Consider the following 19738-nt stretch of genomic DNA (forward strand, 5'->3'; position numbering starts at 1 on the left):
TTTTTCTTTTTAAGTTTACCCTTTCAACCGTTACGTTATATCAGCGTATTATTTCTAAAAATTCTTGAAATCCATTGTGTTTAATTGCAAACACTGAATCCAATACTAGGCACTTCAGGTGCTGAATCTTTGTAAATTTTCCCTGACGGAAAATATGCGGGACGAGGGTCGGGATCGAACCGAGGACCCTGCTATTTAATCACTCGTGTTAGCGCAGAGCTACACGTCATCCAAAAAAAAAAATTGAATATTTGAAAAACCAATCGGCTGCCGCGCCCGAGCTTCGGTCGGCCGTCGCGCGCATAGGTGGCGCGCTTAAGCGCGTCTCGCACTCCGCCGGAGTCGCCCCTCGCAGTCGTCGCTGATTGAACGCGGGGTAAATAATGGCGGAGTCGTGCATTGTTATTACGTGTGGACGATAATGCTTTTTCGTATCTCGGCACGTAAACGTACGAGGCATCGGTCCTGCTCGGGGAGATGCGCCAGCTGAGACGCGTCTTTTCCGCCACGTCGCGAACGTGAGGCGACGCCCGAGGACCCCCTCGAGAGATCCCAGGCGAGAGAGAGAGAGAGAGACGGAGAAGGAGAGTGACTCGCGGTTGCGTGTCGTAATTCGGAGTAAACAGCGACGTATCCAGCGAGTACCTCGCGACGTTACGACACCCGTCTCGCTCGGCCACCGCGGAGACGGGCCAGGATGTGCCGCGGGCGCGTCGCACGACATGAACGGTACAGGCGACACGTCTGATAGCGCTCCCGTGTGCCCCGGTGATGCGAGCGGGTCGTCCTGACGTACGTGCTGTCCGCCCGCCGTACGCGCCTGTCACTTGTGCCTGAGTACCGAGTCCCGCCGTTCATCATGGTGCACGGTAACATACCGAGCGCATACAAGTACAACTTCTGGGCGGAGCGGCCCGCGGACGCGCACGAGCCCGCCGTGGTGGAACTCACGTGCCTCATGCCGAACGGTGTTGTCATACCGTTCGAGATCAATCGCAATATTACCTTAGATCAGATCAAAGAGGTGAGTGCGTCGCGCGTCCGGGAGGTCAGTTCTGTATCTTGCGGCGCAGCGAAAGTGCCTGCGGGCCTAATATCTACAATGCGCCCGCCGCATCCAGAAACATTCTGTTTTATACAAGCAGGTCGAAACGCCTCAAAGATTTGTTGACAATGCACGATTGTACGGCGTGCAATGTACAATTTATTCACTTGCGCAAATTTTTTCAACTCATTCATCGACTACAAAATAAAACGTTTGTAGAGGCACAGGGTAGATTTGGCTTTAAAGTGAGCGGACTAAGGGGACGGTTAGAAAGAGACAAGGCTATTCGCACTTGAGCATCTTCGCTATAGTGTAAGATACAGAATTGACCCCAGGGAGGAACAAGCTCCTCTTCTTTCTTTTATTCTCTTTAATCCTTTCGCTGTGTGGAGTTTAGTGAAATCGAGTCTGCTATTTCACGCATGATGCTCGTAATGCATTGTTTATCCTTATTTAACGTCTGGCGAACGACAAGGGTAAATCGCATCATGCGCGAAACGCACCTCTGGTCGCACAGTTAAAGGGTTGCCGCGTAACCGCGCAGAGTTATAAGCTAATGGATGCTTGACAGGATCTGTGGGACGAGGCTAGCAAGTATCCTCTGCACGGGACGCTGAAAGACGCGCCGTCGTATGTATTTTCGTGTATTAACTCGAACGCAGAGATAGAAGAGTTGCAGGATGAAACGAGACGTCTCTGTGATATAAAGCCCTTCTGTTCGGTATTAAAAGTTGTAGAGCGCGAGGGTATAAAAAGCGGGAACTTGGACTCGCAAATCGGCGTCCTGATCGGTAAGGGGCTGCACGAGTTTGTCGCCTTGAAAAATTCCGAGGTCAACGACTTTCGGTGGAAGATGCGGTTTCTGGGGAACGACGTGGCGTCGAGCAGGCAGAAGAGATGCTGGGTGGAAAAAGTGCGTTATCAGTTCCCCTCGAGGGTTGCGAAGACGCCTGCTGTGCCTAAGAATATCGAGTCCCGTTTGAAGGACGGAAATATCGCTATAGTTACTAAATTCGAAAACTCGGAGGTAAGTCACAATCATTCCCCTCGGTGCTTTTGGTACCTTTACCTTTTTGAAGATACCAATACAGATACAGTTAGCTACTATGTGTATTTGCATCTTTCTCCGGAAAATCGAAGGGACTCGAGAAACTTGTAATGCAACTTGCATCTCCATTCCTTCGCTGGATCCATTGAAAATTTATCTTGTCTGTATCTTTGATGAAGGAAAGTCGAGATACCAAGCTCTGCTCTGAATTCGATAGTGTCCCGTACGAGCGAATTAACACCGAGATCGACGTTGTTGCAGGCATCGTTCACCTTTCATACGGCACACACCACTACGCCGCCCGAACTGCTCGAGGTGATTCTGAACAAACGGGCGACTAGGCTGCAGACTCGCGGCGAGCAGCCGAGCGACTTCACACTCAAAGTTTGCGGGCAGGAGGAGTATTTGATCGGTGACAATATTCCGCTCATACAGTTCGGCTACATTCAAGATTGCCTCGCGAAAGACACGACACCTATGCTGGTCACGCTCAGCAAGCAGAGTGTACCTGTGGACCAAGATAATGCTTTCGACAATCCGGACGTGGACACGTTGCAACGTACGAAACCATCGTCCTCGACGTTAACGCTGCGTAAAAAGGGCAAGCATATCTCGGTGTGGAAAATCGAGGAGCCTTTTGTTTTCACCGTGAATGGAATTTCTCGACTTAACTGCGATGCCGCGCATCGCACCGTAGAGGTAAGCTTCTCCGCATTTCTTTGATATTTCTTTTTAAGTGAGATTACCTGAAACTTGCGTAATTTCTATTTATCTCTCTTTTTCTCTCTCTCTCTCGTGCACGTAGATTGGACTACAAGCTGGCCTTTTTCACGGTGGAAAATCTCTCTGCGAAAGTCAAAAAACCAAAGAAATTATTGTAAGTTCCGACGGTAGTTGCGAGTGGGAAGAGACTCTCAAATTCGACATTAAAGTCAGGGATATACCGCGGATGGCGCGGCTGTGCTTTGTATTATACGAGATCAGTAAAACTGCCAAGGGTTTAAAGAGCAGGAAACTGATTAGGGACTCGAAGCAGGAGTTCTTCATAAATCCTCTATGTTGGGCGAACACGACGATATACGACTTCAAGTCCCAGTTGAAAACGGGCGCTATGACGTTATATACGTGGACGTACGCGGAGGATATACAAAACGACGATTTGCTTCATCCTCTCGGGACGGTAGTCTCCAATCCGCACATCGACAGAGCAGCCGCTCTCATGTTAACGTTTCCAAAGTAATTATTTGTTTTTCTAATTGAGAAAGTGACACCAGACGTATCTGTACTTTACACCATGCGTCATATCTGCTTATTATTTTACAGCTACGGTAAAGATCAATGCGTCCTTTATCCTACGCCAGAAAAGATGGTAGAATATGCCGAGACATTGCGAGACCAATCTAACGAACGCTTGAGTAAAGACGAATTAAGTCAGGAGTCTGATGTTAGTCAACAATTGGAACAACTGAGATTACTAGCCGACAGGGATCCGCTGCACGAATTACACGAACAAGAGAAGAAGACGATGTGGGCGTTGAGGCATCATTGTCTCCGCGAGATCCCGACACTTTTGGCTAAACTGTTACAGTGCGTCGAATGGAACGATCATAGGTAAGAAATTGATCGAGTGATCGTTCATAAAACTATTAAAAAGACAAGGATAACGAGTCACGTCTCGTCGACATTTGTAGAGAAGTCGCGGAGGCTACGGCGCTTATACAACAATGGCCGAAACTACCGGTAGAGAAAGCGTTGGAGTTGTTAGACTACGCTTACGCTGATCAAAACGTCCGAAATTTTGCCGTTCACTGTTTAAGAGACGTCACCGACGACGATCTCAGCCTCTACTTACTGCAGCTGGCGCAAGCATTGAAACACGAAAATTATTTGGCGTGTCCGTTGACGGAGTTTCTCTTAAAGCGGGCACTTAATAATCAGAGGATAGGACACTTTCTATTCTGGCATCTCAGGTTGGTGACATTTTGTACGCAATATTGTTTATCCACCTAGTATAATTTACAATCTCTTCTATGACATGAGGAATATATATGTATATATTCCTATCACTTCTAATTGGAGCATAGAACTTTTTAAGAAATTTTATCAGTTGTTTTTGTTTCGTGAACCCTCTTGTCTACATCTGTGCGTCAGACGTATGGGATCTACAGCCGACTCCGAACTGTTCGAACTGGGATCTTTGGATCATGAGAACAGCGCGCAACGATCGCCACAAATATCGTTGATGCGAGTTATTTTTCCGGTTTCCTTTCCTAATAATTTCAATAATCAAGCAGTTAGGCTGACGGGTGGTATTAGCCCATCGAGCCTTAGTTTGGAGATGGGGCTGCCAACTATAGCGCCCAAACGCACCTCAGGATGTACCGGTCCTGGCTGTACCCCTAAAGGGATGTGTGTGGCAGGATACTCCCAGTGGTTGCCACTTCTCTCCGAGAGAGAGGTGGCGTCCGAAAAAACCAACAGTATCCGTGGATGGATTTGAACTCGAATTGTTTCGTTTATTTATTTACTAAGCAGCGCACATTTCTCTGCGCCACGCTCGCCTTCTTCTACTTTACAATTTACGATTTATACTTATTAGTCCTTTTTCGTAAATTGCATTAGGTCAGAAATGCAAGTTGGCTCGGTATCCGTTCGTTTCGGCCTCATACTGGAAGCGTATTGCAGAGGAAGCCAACAACACATGCTATCATTATCTAAGCAGATGAAATGTTTGGACAAATTGAGGAGTGTTTCGCAACAAGTGAAGCAGAAGAAAGATCGTAAAGCGGCTCTTCAAGGCTTCCAGGACATTATCCAGGAAACGCATTGCCAGGAGGCGATATCTGACGTCCTTAATCCTCTCGATCCGAGTTTCAGATGGAATCGCATCAAGTGAGCTCACACTATTCTTGTTGAACGTGTTATTTTGCACATTTGCTACATATGTTACCTCTCTCTCTTTTCAGAGTCGAGAAATGCCGAGTAATGGACAGTAAGATGCGTCCGCTCTGGATGGTTTTCGAGAACCACGATCCTTTCGGCGAAGACATTTACTTAATTCTCAAACACGGAGACGACTTGAGACAAGACATGCTGACACTTCAGATGCTGCGTATTATGGATAAGCTCTGGAAGAAGGAGGGCTTGGATTTACGTATGAATCCGTACGGTTGCATATCTACGGAGAACAGAGTCGGAATGATAGAGGTGGTGCTAAATGCGGAAACGATCGCGAACATTCAGAAGGAAAAGGGCACGTTTTCCGCAACGGCGGCCTTCAGGTAAGTAAGGCGACAACTGTTTGTCGGAGGGAAAAGTAGTACAGGACTTTTTTTTTACTTGATTTGGTCTCAGGAATATGCTGTTGCAATAGTGCTCCAATTGTTGAAAATTTTTGTGTATGTTACAATATACAAAAATGAGACAACCTGTTCGTTCGTATTTACAGGAGAGGTTCCTTACTAGCTTGGCTAAAGGACCACAACCACACGGAAGCGGCACTGAATAAAGCAATCGAGGAGTTCACTTTGAGTTGCGCGGGTTACTGCGTGGCGACGTACGTTCTTGGCATAGCCGATAGACACTCTGACAATATAATGGTTAAAAAGACTGGGCAACTGTTTCACGTCGACTTCGGTCACATTCTGGGCCACTTTAAGGAGAAATTCGGGTTCAGACGCGAACGAGTACCCTTCGTTTTGACCAATGACTTCGTACACGTCATAAATAAGGGTCAAACGAAGAAAGGGCACGCCGCCGAGTTTCAACGATTTCAGAATCACTGCGAGCAAGCCTTTTTAGTTCTGCGTCAGCACGGCGGACTTATATTGTCTCTGTTCGCTATGATGATATCTACCGGGCTGCCTGAACTCTCGTCGGAGAAAGATCTGAATTATCTTAGAGATACTTTGGTACAGTAGCCACATCAGGCACATTAACATACGCTACAATTGGGTCTGTATGAACTGATACCTTTGACTGATGCGTTTAAATGTGTTTACAGGTTCTAGAAATGTCCGAAAGTGAGGCACAAAAGCATTTTAGGAGTAAATTTGACGAGGCCCTCTGCAACTCGTGGAAAACGTCGTTGAATTGGGCGTCGCATAATATGTCCAAGAACAATAAGACTACATGAATAGCAACAATCGCCGATAGCGTGAGAGATCCTTCGCACCCAAGAATGCTGTCATGACGTCGTCGAACATTACGTCGCGTTATAAATCGTAATGTTAGGATGCACGCTGACGCATTTGACAAGCACGTTTGGTCGCTTGTCTAGGGCCGGGTAATTGAGAAAGAAAGGGAAGTAAAACTCGCTTCCGACAGACACCGTCGTCAGGATTGGAAATCGACGACCGTAACCAGTATTTGAGACTGTATAAGGCGATCTGTTGCTGCTAGTATCAATCAACTCGTATAGTCGAGATGTGACTTAGTAGAATGATTTCTCAAGACTCGGATACATTCGTACAGTTTTAGAGCTCCACTTTGTGCAGCGCAAGCAGTCGGTGCCTACGTTCATGGCGATACTTTTCTCTATTATGGACGTACGGTACATATCAATTGAACAAGAACCTTCTCAAGTTCTTCTTAATTGAAACTCCACGTGAGACACTCGAAATTCTAGCGATTGATTCTAAATTGTTAATCTCGAGAAACTATTATTTTTATTTTATTAGTCAAGTAAATCTCGTTAAGTTGAATATTGTTTCGAAATTCGTTTATTATAATACGTCGAAAGCCTGTGATGGTACGCATACGAATGTTATTTGTAGTGATACTGCTGTATTTGATTTATCATGAAGGGGTAGACATGCGTCGCAACGTTGTTTAATTCGAGAAAGCGATAGGATTTGAAGATCGTTCAGATAACGGATGATATGATTTATTCCGTACCATTGGCAACGACCGTGTGATAACCCAAAGCAATATCTGTTTTGTGAAAAATTGCCTGTTACAGTAAAAGTATTATCATCGATCTGGCACGAATCTTGATCGAAGTAATCGAGTATTTTTCGTTCAAACACGATTGCGCGAAGACCTGCGAGTTCATTGCCGATCCGTGTCAAATGCACTCCGTCGACCAAGGACTATTTTTCTTCCGTGATTTTCTTACGTTCACGTTCAAAAGCTTGCTCGTTCAACGGACAAAAAAAGTAACGATACATTTCGTGCTGGTGATTAGTAAAATTCCTTAATTACTATCACGCGTGATATCGTGATTGAAGTACATATACGCGAAGATAACGAAAGAAAACCACTACGAGAGATATATATTTTGATAAACATACCGCAATATATTATAATTATTATCCACATATTAAGCGATAGTTAAATCAATAGGGCCACTCATTCTTCAGTGCTGTCCTACTAGACCGCTATGCTTTCTAAAAACGGCTCTAAAACGCACGACCGTACGCGCGCTCCTCACAATGTAAGATAAGATAATGATCTCTAATACACTAGAAAGAAATAAATAATGTTGCAGACTGCGTCATTGCTGCATATCCATATCATCATCCTCTTACTAGCGTATTATATTTAAATTGTCGAGAGACGAACGAGAAAGAGAGCGAAACTTTATACACGTAACATTATAGATATAATACACGTATGTACGTCTTCAAGTCTCCTGATTTTATTTCTCAGTGCCGCTTGTTTTTCGATTTCTTTGCAGACGGATTTGCGTGGGCCCCACCAGAGCGCATAGATAGGGCTGTAAATATGCAATATACGGGATGGAGAGGGGCACGCGTTCCTCCAATCTCCACACGCGTATATATCGCGTACGCGTGTTCTTTCCCATTGTACGCAGGTGTACACGCATCCGCGACACCGCAATCCCGGGGAAAAGAAGCCGGCTCGCACCTCGAGCGTATTTTCCGTACTACATCTCGGGCAATAATCACTCGGCTATTTTTTTTTTCTATCGTCTCGCAACAGTGTCAGAGAATGTAATTTTATACAAAACGTGGCTGAATCTTCTGTATTGGTCAGTGTCTATTGTAAATAAAACCAACTTTGAAGCCTGAACGTTTCTTAATTGCAGTCGTTTTGGAGAACGGCATTATGCGAATTACCGCATTCTCTGCTCATTATTAGATTAGAGACCGGCTAAGTTTTAATCAGTGTACCTGTCGAGCGGTGGAAGTCGCGTAGGAGAATGACGGCTACCGAGGAAACGGAGCCGTTGATATCCACGATGTCGGCATCTTCCGCCAGTAAGACCCAGAGAGTCACTTATCATACAATCTCTTTCGTAAGTACAACAAGCAAGATACTTGCGTGACACGATCCTTCCGATGCGACGTCTAGGCGAGTGATGCCGAGTTGATGCGGCGATTCTGAAACAAAAATAACTTGGTTGGGATGTATGCCGCACGTTGTTTCTTTTTATTTTTAACTTGTGCGTACACACTTTATTCTCGTACACACACCGAGTACGTCACTGAGAGGTCTCGTAAACTCGGCGCAGACGATATTCATATCTATGGCTTCTATTCTCTGATCGATGACATAATAGCGTGTAATTGGACATAATTGCACTTTCCTTTCTTTAACAAAGACATCAAGGTAGATACAGTTTTCAAGTAAGCAACAATTGAAAGTATAATAACGAGTTACTTAGTTTTTAACGATAATGGAAAGGTGCAATAAATGATATTTTCATAAAGAAAACTTCGTCCTGAAATTGGCTAGAGAAGAAGAAAAATTATAAAAACTATTTGGCAGCTTCGAAACACTTAACGTATAATAGTAAAGACACTAGTAAAAATGTACCCGTTTCAATATATTGTTATCTATACTGAAATGCAGTTAAAACGGAAACGTCTACGTTTTACAATCGTTGTAGGAAAACAATGAGAGAGATACGTTACATGGCGAAAGCTCGGAAAACTCCTTCGATCTTAAATCGATTTCGAACGTCTCGACAACCGTAAACTTCAACAACGAGAGTTTCGGTAACAGTATCACGTACACGTGGAGCGACGTGAACGTGTACCACAGCGTGAGAACCGACAGGCTTTGGAATCGGCTGATGTTCAGGCCTAGAAAGTCCGTCGCACGGAAACACATATTGAAAGATGGTAAAATAAAGAGGAAGGAGATCCCTGTTTAATATGATCAGATTACATTAGATTACATGCAATTTCAATGTAAATAAGAGCCTTATTAATTTACATTGAAATTGCATGTAATCTGACCATGTGTTCTATCTATTAGTTTAAACGGGGATTTCTCTCTCGCGTATCTTTCATTGATTTGCGACAGTTTTACAGTCTCACTTTCGAAATAAATCATTCTAGTGTGCGGCGTGGCTTATCCTGGCGAGCTGCTCGTAATCATGGGTGCGTCCGGCGCGGGCAAGACGACTTTGTTGAACGCGTTGACGTTTCGTTCAGCACGCGGACTCTCCGCGTCCGGCCTGATGGCCGCCAACGGCCAGAGAATATCGCCGGGCGTTCTCACCTCGAGAATGGCCTATGTTCAACAAGACGACTTGTTCGTCGGCACGCTGACCGTTACCGAACACCTGATGTTCCAGGCGGCGGTGCGGATGGACCGGCAAATCCCTCGTAACCAGAGAATCAAGCGAGTTAACGAGGTCATTGATGAGGTAGTTTGATCATGTAAAACATATTGCACTTGCTACGGGTGCTTACGCAAGTGAGAAAACCCTGCATCGTTCGCTTGCTAATTGCTCTTGTTATTAAAATGCTCGGGTCTTATTTTTCCTGCTAGCGTGTACATTGGGAATCACCGATGCCTTCCCACGTAAATTTGTGCACATGTCAACATCATGTCATTTATACATTTTGCATACACATACATGGAAAATGTACATGTGTCTACATGTGCCTAAATTCATATGGGAAGGCATCAGTGATTCCAACTTCTTTTTTTTGAGAGCAGCTTGCCCTTTCGAAATGCCGCAACACTGTGATTGGGATACCTGGCAGGGTGAAGGGCCTTTCGGGAGGCGAGATGAAGAGGTTGTCCTTCGCTTCTGAGGTTCTGACCGACCCTCCGTTGATGTTCTGCGACGAGCCGACGTCGGGTCTAGACTCCTTCATGGCTCACCAGGTCGTCTCCATTCTGAAAGCATTAGCGGGTGAGTTGGAGCCGATGAAAGATCCATAAACACCAGCTTACAGTTATATAACGTCAGCATTGTAATTTCTCAATCAACAATATAATTGTCACGCATGTTGTACACAACAGTTACATTGCTGAGTAAGAAATTATGATATTGATATTATGTCGGTGTATTACTGATGTTTACCGGGCACCTACGGGCAAAGCTATTCTGCATTCGGCGTTTAAAGGGCCAATAAATAAACGGTTCAACAGCACGTGGTAAAACAATCGTCGCAACTTTACATCAACCCTCTTCGGAACTGTACGCTCTGTTCGACAAGATCCTGCTGATGGCCGAGGGAAGAGTCGCCTTCATGGGTACAACCGCGCAAGCTTGTGCCTTTTTCAAGACGTAAGTCCACTTGAAAAGCTTACTTCTACACAGAGAGAATTTTCTCTTAAAATTTATCCTAAAAATTATGCGATCGTAGGACAACCTGACATTTTGAAGAACTTTAAATTCTCTCCATGGGAATCGTTTGAAATCTGCATTTTGCTTCGCAGGCTCGGCGCCGCCTGTCCCAGCAACTACAACCCCGCTGATTTCTTTGTGCAAGTGCTGGCCGTGGTGCCGGGACGCGAGTTGACTTGCAGACACGCGATCGAAACGACGTGCGACGTTTTCCGGAGAAGCGAACACGGTGCGAGCATCGCCCTGGAGGCGGAGGCCGTCCACGGCGAATTCGAGGACACCCTGAAACGGTTCAAACATTCCGAGAAATCCGGCCGATCGGTTTACAAAGCGAGTTGGTGCGAGCAGTTCCGCGCGGTTCTATGGCGATCCTGGCTGTCGGTGATCAAGGAACCGATCCTCATCAAAGTCCGCCTCTTGCAGACCATCGTACGTTTCCCCTCCGACATTAATCTACCACAAAACCAAGATTAAAGTACAGATCTGCGCATCGTAACTTGTAAAAATGTCAAAAATAATTTACATTTCAATCCTCTCGAGCGCTCTTTGACGCTCTGCTTATTTGTGCTTGCGAACGATCGTGCCATTAACAAGTGAAAGAAAACCAGACAGAGAAGAGACACGAATTTTCCGCCGCAGATGGTCTCGCTGCTGATCGGTGTCATTTACTTCGGCCAGCGAATAGATCAGGACGGCGTGATGAACATCAACGGTGCCCTCTTCATCTTCCTCACCAATATGACTTTCCAGAACGTCTTCGCAGTCATTAACGTGAGAATTTACGACGTATAAATGATCGTGCCGCACCCGCAATTTTGGTTCTAATAATTAAATCGAAAACGACACACGAGAGATCGTTCAACAAAGCTAAAACACATATGTGTTGTATACAGGTGTTTTGCGCCGAACTGCCGATATTTCTTCGCGAGCACAAGAACGGCATGTATCGCACCGATGTCTACTTCATCTGCAAGACCTTGGCGGAGGCGCCGATTTTCTTAGCGATACCGCTTGTCTTCACCGCCGTCGTTTATCCCATGATCGGCCTCTATCAAGATGTAAAGCACTTCTTCATCGCTACCGCTGTAGTGGCCCTCGTAGCCAACGTGTCGACTTCATTCGGTAATCGAGAGCCCAGGGAACATTCGCGTTGCATCGTTTGATGCTTTGAAATAATTGCTCTTGTTTTCTTTCACAGGCTATTTGATATCTTGCATCAGCAACAGCGTGTCCATGGCCCTCTCCGTCGGTCCTCCAGTCATTATACCATTCTTGCTTTTCGGCGGCTTTTTTTTAAATACAGCGTGAGTATCTCAAGTCGTCTTGAATAGCAACGAGCGAAATGTTGACTGAAATACTTGACTTTTTCGCGTATAATAGGTCCGTACCGCCCTACTTCGTGTGGTTCTCGTATTTATCTTGGTTTCGTTACGGCAATGAAGCACTTTTGATCAACCAGTGGTCCGAGATCGATTCCGTAGCGTGCACCAGAAGCAACGTGACGTGTCCAAAATCGGGGCACACGATTCTGCAAACTTTCAATTTCAAAGAAGAGGACTTCTGGATGGACATCCTCTGCTTGTTCGCGCTCATCGTCGCATTCCGCTTTCTGGCATTTCTCGCGCTGCTGTCGAAAACTTGCCGTTCGCAGTAATCTCGGCACCTCGATCGTTTTATTACTTTAGACCAGATATACGCAACTGTGCGGCCCGCGAGGTTTTCCAATCCGGTCCAAGTTTGACCCACAGAAAAGGTGAAAAAAAACCTTGAAAAGGGCATTCGATTTTGCCTCACCTCTACATGGTGTTTCTTAGTTAATAAAAAGTTCTAAATTTGGCTGCTGCGGCCTGCGGTATTGCCTCAAATTGTACACTTGGCCCGCCAAAAAATCTGGTTGCGTTTCTCTGCTGTAAACACAAAAACTGTGTGTGTACTTTTAATAAACAATTTTAATAAAATTCCCGGGTCTTTAGTGTTTCCGTCAAAAACGCATTCGCAACGAACGAACGTTTGTATTGTATTGTCGGCAAATTCGGAGATTTACAAATCGATATGAATATAATTCGTGCGAGCGTCTTTGAAACTATCGATGTCGACGCGAGATGACCGCGAAAGGGCCGCGTAATAGGAACTTGGAAAAATGTGCGCCCCGACGGAACGTAGTGCAGCTACCACCTACGTGCCGACGTTTCCTGCACCGAAGCCGACCGCTCTTTCATTCGCGCCTGGGTATCATTGCAAACCGGTTGCCATACATACCGTGCGACCGCACGTACGGCCCACGGATATGAGAAACAATCTCGAGCGATCTTCGAGTGTGTCGCAGGAAAAAGTGGGGAAAAAATAGGTCGCCGAGATCTAAATGATATACTACTCGCTTGATCTCGCGATATCGCTGTCGGCCGGCGAATCGTGCCCGGGATTGTCGATTCGGCTGGAAGCGGGCGACGCGACGCGAGAGGTACAGAGGCGAGGAAGAGGCGCCGTTATTATCGATGTCTTTAAAAAGCAACGTGAAACAATTCCAATAAGCGAAATAAGATCGGTCTGAACTGGCCGCTCGTCTGTCTCGCTTGGCGCATATAGGGTTTCGGTTTTCGATTACCGCGAGTCTTCTGAGTCACGAATGTTTACTACAGTGCGGAGGGTACTTTCGAAGAAAGCCTCGGGTGGGTGTCCACTCGCTCGCTCACGCATCCGCAAGCGGGCTATCGATTCGAGCAAGCGTCGGATTACCGCGTTCCTTCATCGTTTGCACGGTATTCTTCGTCTTTGCCCTCCCGATATCGCTGGAGAAAATCTTACGCCGTCTTTGCAACAATTTCGCGATTCAAAAGCAAATGGTAACTCGATAGAATTCACTGTGCCGTCATCATTCATTAATATTGAGTGTCTGAGAATAAGATAAAATGCGTGTGCATTCGCGATCGATACACTTGGACGAGCCTCCCCAATACCGGTGCTCGCACTGCGTGAGTGCGTGGGTGATATTCGGTTGCGAAGAGAGGCGAAGAAGGGAAGCGAGCAGGCGAGGTGCATCAGGTGTATCCGTAGAGTGGTGGTAGAGTTACGCGCGTTGACGAGAAGTGAGCTCGACGCCCGCGAGAGTCATGCTTTTAGCGTCAATCTTCGTTTCACGACACGTCTCATCGGTTTCCCGTCTTTCTGCGGACACGTGAACGCGCAGTTTTCCAGCTGCGAATCGTCGTGCTTCGGCGGGCCATTTCGTCCTTGTCGTTATCGAGATAGCGGCGGTATGTAAGTACACATCAATCTCTCGCGCGAGAATCGAGCGTGGTCTGAAATTTGTAGACTAGCTTAATTAACATCTATAAAGTCTTATCTTATCAAGTTCACAAAGTATTTTTATTTTAGTGCTGTTAAACGCATTCTTTCTAATAAAATATCAATGAAGACGTCGATTGAGTCGAAACTCCTATCAGGTCGATGAACAAATGTCGTTTCTGATGTATTCATAATGTAAATGTTTTATAATTTCAACATTATTTTACCTTTTCGAGATTAAATAAACAATTATGTAAATACTATCTTTATTGCATAAAAATATTAACGATGCAAATAGTAAGCCTTGACGAACTTTTAAGAGTTGATTAAAGTAAGACAACCATATAGTCATATTTGTGACGAAGTCATAGGAAAAATGGATATAAGAATCTTTTATGCGTTTGATGCAATGAAGTAATTACTGGCAGGAATGTATACGTCAGTGTAATTAAATAAAAAAAGAAGCTAAAAACGAGAAGCTAAAAACAAGAAGTTTCTGCGGGCGAAAGAAGATATGACGAATAAACGCGCGAACTAAAATAGAATAAAGCATTTATAGTGAGGAGATAAGAAATTATCGGTGTGTGCCGTGTTACGGTATTAATTTCAGCACTGCCATATTTTGCTACTTAATTGTCTTAGACTTAATTGTCAACTACTTGATCTATTGTCACGCTTGAAAATTTTGCAATTATCGCGAGATAAAGTCGTCTCGAAAACCGCTTCTCTTAAAAACATGAGATTGAGAAGAGTTATGCAAGCACTCACTTTGTGTTCTCTTGTCAAGTCCTGAACGGCATGGACACGAGGCACGAAGCCGCGCGGCGTAGAATGAGCCACGAAGGCGCGACGCTTTCCTGGCGAAACTTGTCCGTTTACGCGGTGGATCAGAGCCGACGCACTGTAAGCAAGCAGCTCATCAATAGCGGTATTTAAACAAATATTATTTCTCATAATGTGTACCGCAAAATAAAACCATACGACGACGTCTGTCGCCTTTCCAGCCCGAGGCGTGGTACGGCCTGGCGAGCTCACCGCGATCTTAGGCGGCAGGTAAATTGTCCGCGATCAATTATACATTGCACAGGTCAACTGGCGTATTGTTCGTAATCGAAACTATCTCTTTCTTTTTGCACGTGCCGTCGTTCCCTCGCAGCGGCGCTGGAAAAAGCTCGCTGATGACAGCACTGGCATTTCGCACAGAACGTAGGTAGAATTCAGGAATGATTGAATCTCTCGAGGAGAATCCTGTTTAAAATATTAGATAGAATATAAAACGATTACATGCAATGTCATTGAAATTGCACGTAATCTAACGTAATCTGATCGTATTCTATCTATTATTTTGAACAGGGAGGATACTCAAAGTTTGGTTTTTTATTTGAACCGGCAGCCGGCACCGTTGTGCACGGTGATGTCCACGTCAACGGCACGTCGGCTGGCTCCTCGTACATGAGACGTCACAGCGGCTTCATGCATCAGGAAGACATGTTTATCGAGACAATGACGGTGCTCGAGCACATCTGGTTTATGGTAAGGACCGCTCCGCGTTCTTCGCGAGTCCAGCAGTACGCGCCTATACCTTTAACACAATCTTCACCAGGCTAGAATGAAATTAGACGGGAGAATGCGCACCTCGGACATTCGTCTCAAGATCGATCGTTTGTTGAGGGACATCGGTCTCGTCGAGAGACGCGACGCTCGCATCGGCGGCGGCGACGACGGCAAGGTTTTATCGGGCGGAGAGAAGAAGAGGCTGGCTTTCGCCACCGAGGTGCGTGTGCATCCGCGTGTAATCCCTGAAAACACCAACTAACAGTTTACCCCTGGTGAACAGTTTTCTCAGAATTTTTATACGACTTGAGACTTTCGGAAATACTGAGAAAGTCTACGTCTTTTCGTGCAAGTTTTTCATGTACGTGAATATTCGGAAATATTTTACTTCCAAGATTTCTCATTCTATAATTTCTGAAAAAGTATCTTAAACTTTATCAAATCTTATAAGATTACGTCTGAAATTATAGAATTAACAATCTCAGAATATTTCAGAATTCAAATGAACAATTTTAGAAAAGATATAAACTTTCTCGACACTTCTGAAAAATGCCCAATTTGTATAAAAAAAACTGAAAAAAACATAACGTCAGTGTTATGATTTTTCCACTCAGCAATATAAATGTAATACAGCACATATTGTGCAGTTATATTGTTGAGTAGCAAATTATATAATATTGACGTCATGTGACTATTAGTTTAGAATTCTAGTCGGTGCAAAACCCCGCTTTTCCAGCTGCTGACGGATCCTGAGATACTGTTCCTGGACGAGCCAACAACGGGACAGGACGCGCATTCGGCCGGCGTCCTCGTGTCGCACATGACGTCCTTCGCATTGAGGAACCGCACGGTTTTGTGCACCATACACCAACCGAGCTCCACCATCTTCGACAGCTTCCATCGCATAATCCTCTTAGCCGGCGGTAGAGTGGCGTTTGCCGGTACCAGCACGCAAGCGATACAGTTTTTCTCCAGGTATGTTTCAACACTCGGACGCGAGGCAGACGACAGGTCGTAATTTCGCTGAATTAATTCGAAAAGGTTCCGGAACATCGTCGGGATCGATGAGGAAACGCGATATTGCTTTTCATTTTAATTATAAAATAAATCCATCTTTCTTAGAGACCAAATTTACGGTAGGACAATGTATCTTCATGCCTGGCGTATCGACTAATATTCTTGTCTTATGTGTCTCTTCCTTTTTTTATCCCTCACGATTTTAATTTCCATCCCGCTTCATCCTGCAGATTTTATTTCTCATAAGTTGTTAATTCCCGCCTTTCTAGTCGATCCGAAAGCATGTCGCTGTGTTCGATTAAAGCGTTCTTTGCCATTGTCGTCTACAGCCAAGGCTACACGTGTCCGTGCAATTACAATCCGGCCGACTTCCTGGTGGCGACTCTGGCGATCGCGCCCAGCGACGCGGACGGTAGCGGAAGAGTCGCGCAGAAGATCTGCGACGCGTTTCTCACGAGCGAAGCCTGCAACGAAATCGACATTATATTGCAGCAGGAGCTCGATGCCGCTCGTGTGCAATGCCCCGTAAGCGAATTGTTGCGAAAACGGACGTTAAAGATTGACGGACATTAGACGAGAATTCACCTTTTTGTTTCAGGCCAGAGGGAACACTCGCGGGTCGCACGCCTTGTAAGTATCTCCCACGCCAAAGATTTGCGTCACAGTTCGAAAGTATCCGAGAAAACTCGACGACACGAGTTACATTTATGTTGTTGTCTAATTCAGCGTGGAACCGCGCTGCTGGTTGCGGCTCTACTGGCTGATCCATCGCGGATTCCTGCAAGTTCTGCGGGACCCCTCGGTGCAATTCATCAGGATATTGCAAAAAGTGGTGAGTGATCGGTACATAGAAACAATTTTCTTTTAAAATTCACCCTAAAATCGTGTAATCGCGGGACAACATGGCATTTTGAACAACGTTATGGGAGTTTTCTGAAATTTTACCATACATTTTACCAGTAAATTTTCAGAAAACTCTCATAAAGTTCTTCAAAATGCCATGTCCCACGATTACGCGATTTTCAGGATAAATGCCAAGAGAAAATTCTCTCCGTAGATCTCGGCTCTTCGAACGTCGAGATCTGCGTTCGAGGAATCGATTGAACGATTGACTTGTATACGGAAGTTAAATGATCGGGTCGGGTTGCAGAGCATCGCAACGACCGCCGGCCTCTGCTTCGTCGGCGCCGTCGATCTCGATCAACTGGGCATTCAGGCCGTGGACGGCGTTATATATCTCCTGGTGTGCGAGAATGCGTTCTTCCCCATGTACGCGACCTTGGCGCTGATCCCGCAGGAACTGCCGCTTCTCCTTCGAGAGTACAAAGCGGGCATGTACCCCGTCCACCTTTACTACCTGGCGCGAATGATATCGCTGGTGAGTTTGATTTCCCGCTCGGTTCACTGTCCTGTTTAAAATAATAGATAGAGTATAACCAGATTGCATGCAATTTCAATGTAAATTGATAAAACTCTTCTTTACATTGAGATTGCACGTAGTCTAATGCAATCTGATCATATTCTGTCTAACATTTCAAAGAGGGTGAGTCGCGCACGCGACTCGATTAGCGACAGCGTTGAGAGTTTCAGGTACCCGGGCTGCTGGTGGAGCCGATGCTGTTCACCGTAATAATGTACTGGCTGGCGGGCTTGCGTCCCGCGATGGATGCTCTCGGCCTGACTATCTTGGTGGTTGTGTTCACGATGAACGTGTCTACCGCGTGCGGTAAGCGTTTCCGTCCGCCCAAGTAGCCAGCGGGCAGGCTACGCGTCCGCCTAACGCAAATTCTCGCGTTTCAGGGTGCTTCTTCTCGGCCGTCTACCAGAGCGTGCCGCTGGCGATGGCGTACCTCGTGCCCTTCGATTACGTTCTTATGATAACCATGGGACCTTTCATCAAGCTCGGGTATTTACGATTGTCTCTCGCATAAATTTCCACACTTCTGCAAAGTTCCAGGACCCCGATAGGAAGATATCTAGCAAATTACGCGACGAAACCCGGATGAAACTTGGAATGCTGGAATTATGTCTACATATTCGAATAACGTATGCAGAAATAGAGAGCTTTCATCAAACATTGATAAATACTTGCACAGTGTATTTCTAAATAGTACGCCAGCAAAACAGCTGCGTTTCGGCGAATCACCTTAATGCAATCATTGTGAAATCTGTTCCTTTTGGATAATACAACGATTACACAATATTTGAGACATTTTCCTATCGGGGGAGTGTCACGGACATCCGCGCGCTCCGTGAACACTCGAAATTAGTAGAGCCTCTCGTACAACGCGGATTCATATAACAGAAAAATTGCGGTGACGCTCATATAACGCGGTAAATCAACCCATGTTACATTGCATTAGATACATATGCAACAAGACACAATTAATCCACCGTCTACTCGCAGGCGATACTCAAACGATAACATTAGAATGCATTTGAGAATAATTCACTCGAAAGGGAGTAATTCAGAGTAATCCTTTCACTTCAGGTTAAACCGTGCAGAATTTGAAATTTTAGTTTACGTTTTGCCTCAAAGTAAAATGAAAATTCCATTCTTTAAAGATACCATATTTCCATCAATCAACCGTGCCTCCCCTTCTTTTACGTCGCGAGATTCTTTTAATTGTGTCTTTATCGATGCCCGATCGGCAGTTCGTTGCCCGTGTACGTGCGATGGGTAAGGTACGTCTCCTGGCTGCTGCACTCCACGGAGGCCCTCACAATTATCCAGTGGCGAGGCGTGCATAATATATGTGAGTTTCATTCAGCGTCGCTCCTCTACGAGACGCGTAAGGCCCGGTCTACAATGAGTTGGTGGTCGCTAGTCAGAAGTCGGAACCATATGTTGATCCTTTTCCTATCTGGGTGGAAGAAAAAGGACCGACATATAGTTCTGACTTCCGACTAACAACCCATTGTATGCCTAAGGCCCGGTCTACAATGAGTTGTTAGTCGTTAGTCAGAAGTCGGAACTGTATGTCGGTCCTTCTTCTTCCACCCAGAAAGGAAAAGGATCAACATATAGTTGCAACTTCTGACTAACGACTAACGACTCATTGTAGACCGGGCCTAAAGGCTCATCTAGACGACAAGGCGTAAGGCGCGGCGCAAGAGCGCGAGCACAGGCGCAAGAGGATTTTTCCCCGATCGTAGGGTCGTGGCGCAGCGGCGCAAGCGAAATAAACTAATTTTCTTTCCAACGCCTACGCCTGAGCTCTTGCGCCGTGCCTTAAGC

At 45.6% G+C, this 19738-nt stretch overlaps 3 protein-coding genes across 5 annotated transcripts in view; all 3 read left to right on the forward strand.

Moving 5' to 3' along the window:
* Window positions 1-336: 336 nt before the first annotated feature.
* Window positions 337-8126, forward strand: LOC105567336 (phosphatidylinositol 4,5-bisphosphate 3-kinase catalytic subunit delta isoform). Its single transcript, XM_012022130.1, has 10 exons — window positions 337-1024; window positions 1617-2072; window positions 2355-2792; window positions 2899-3329; window positions 3417-3704; window positions 3785-4063; window positions 4716-4985; window positions 5060-5374; window positions 5542-6004; window positions 6097-8126. Exons 1-10 carry the CDS (start codon window positions 860-862, stop codon window positions 6226-6228), a joined length of 3237 nt encoding a protein of 1078 aa, XP_011877520.1. The 5' UTR covers window positions 337-859; the 3' UTR covers window positions 6229-8126.
* Window positions 8002-12602, forward strand: LOC105567335 (protein white-like). The gene is made up of 11 exons (XM_012022129.1): window positions 8002-8085; window positions 8196-8352; window positions 8947-9181; window positions 9401-9711; window positions 10008-10206; window positions 10446-10584; window positions 10737-11073; window positions 11284-11415; window positions 11538-11766; window positions 11843-11948; window positions 12025-12602. Exons 2-11 carry the CDS (start codon window positions 8257-8259, stop codon window positions 12296-12298), a joined length of 2058 nt encoding a protein of 685 aa, XP_011877519.1. The 5' UTR covers window positions 8002-8085; window positions 8196-8256; the 3' UTR covers window positions 12299-12602.
* Window positions 12603-13041: 439 nt separating this feature from the next.
* Window positions 13042-19738, forward strand: part of LOC105567334 (protein scarlet) — a 7367-nt gene continuing 670 nt past the window's right edge. Inside the window, exons 1-14 of one of the 3 annotated variants that reach the window (XM_012022127.1) lie at window positions 13042-13902; window positions 14717-14857; window positions 14934-14982; window positions 15086-15135; window positions 15323-15462; window positions 15533-15703; window positions 16220-16458; window positions 16830-17025; window positions 17099-17130; window positions 17227-17332; window positions 17651-17878; window positions 18091-18226; window positions 18301-18406; window positions 19156-19256. In XM_012022127.1, coding sequence (XP_011877517.1) covers window positions 14728-14857; window positions 14934-14982; window positions 15086-15135; window positions 15323-15462; window positions 15533-15703; window positions 16220-16458; window positions 16830-17025; window positions 17099-17130; window positions 17227-17332; window positions 17651-17878; window positions 18091-18226; window positions 18301-18406; window positions 19156-19256 — 1684 coding nt within the window. In that variant the 5' untranslated portion in view covers window positions 13042-13902; window positions 14717-14727. Of the gene's footprint in view, window positions 13903-14615; window positions 14858-14933; window positions 14983-15085; window positions 15136-15282; window positions 15463-15532; window positions 15704-16219; window positions 16459-16829; window positions 17026-17098; window positions 17131-17226; window positions 17333-17650; window positions 17879-18090; window positions 18227-18300; window positions 18407-19155; window positions 19257-19738 lie in introns of those variants that run through there. The other 2 variants (XM_012022126.1, XM_012022128.1) reach the window with 2 other exon arrangements.

Source organism: Vollenhovia emeryi, unplaced genomic scaffold (assembly GCF_000949405.1).
Source record: "Vollenhovia emeryi isolate VEMERY1.0 unplaced genomic scaffold, V.emery_V1.0 DF939138.1, whole genome shotgun sequence".
Classification (NCBI taxonomy): Eukaryota; Metazoa; Arthropoda; class Insecta; order Hymenoptera; family Formicidae; genus Vollenhovia; species Vollenhovia emeryi.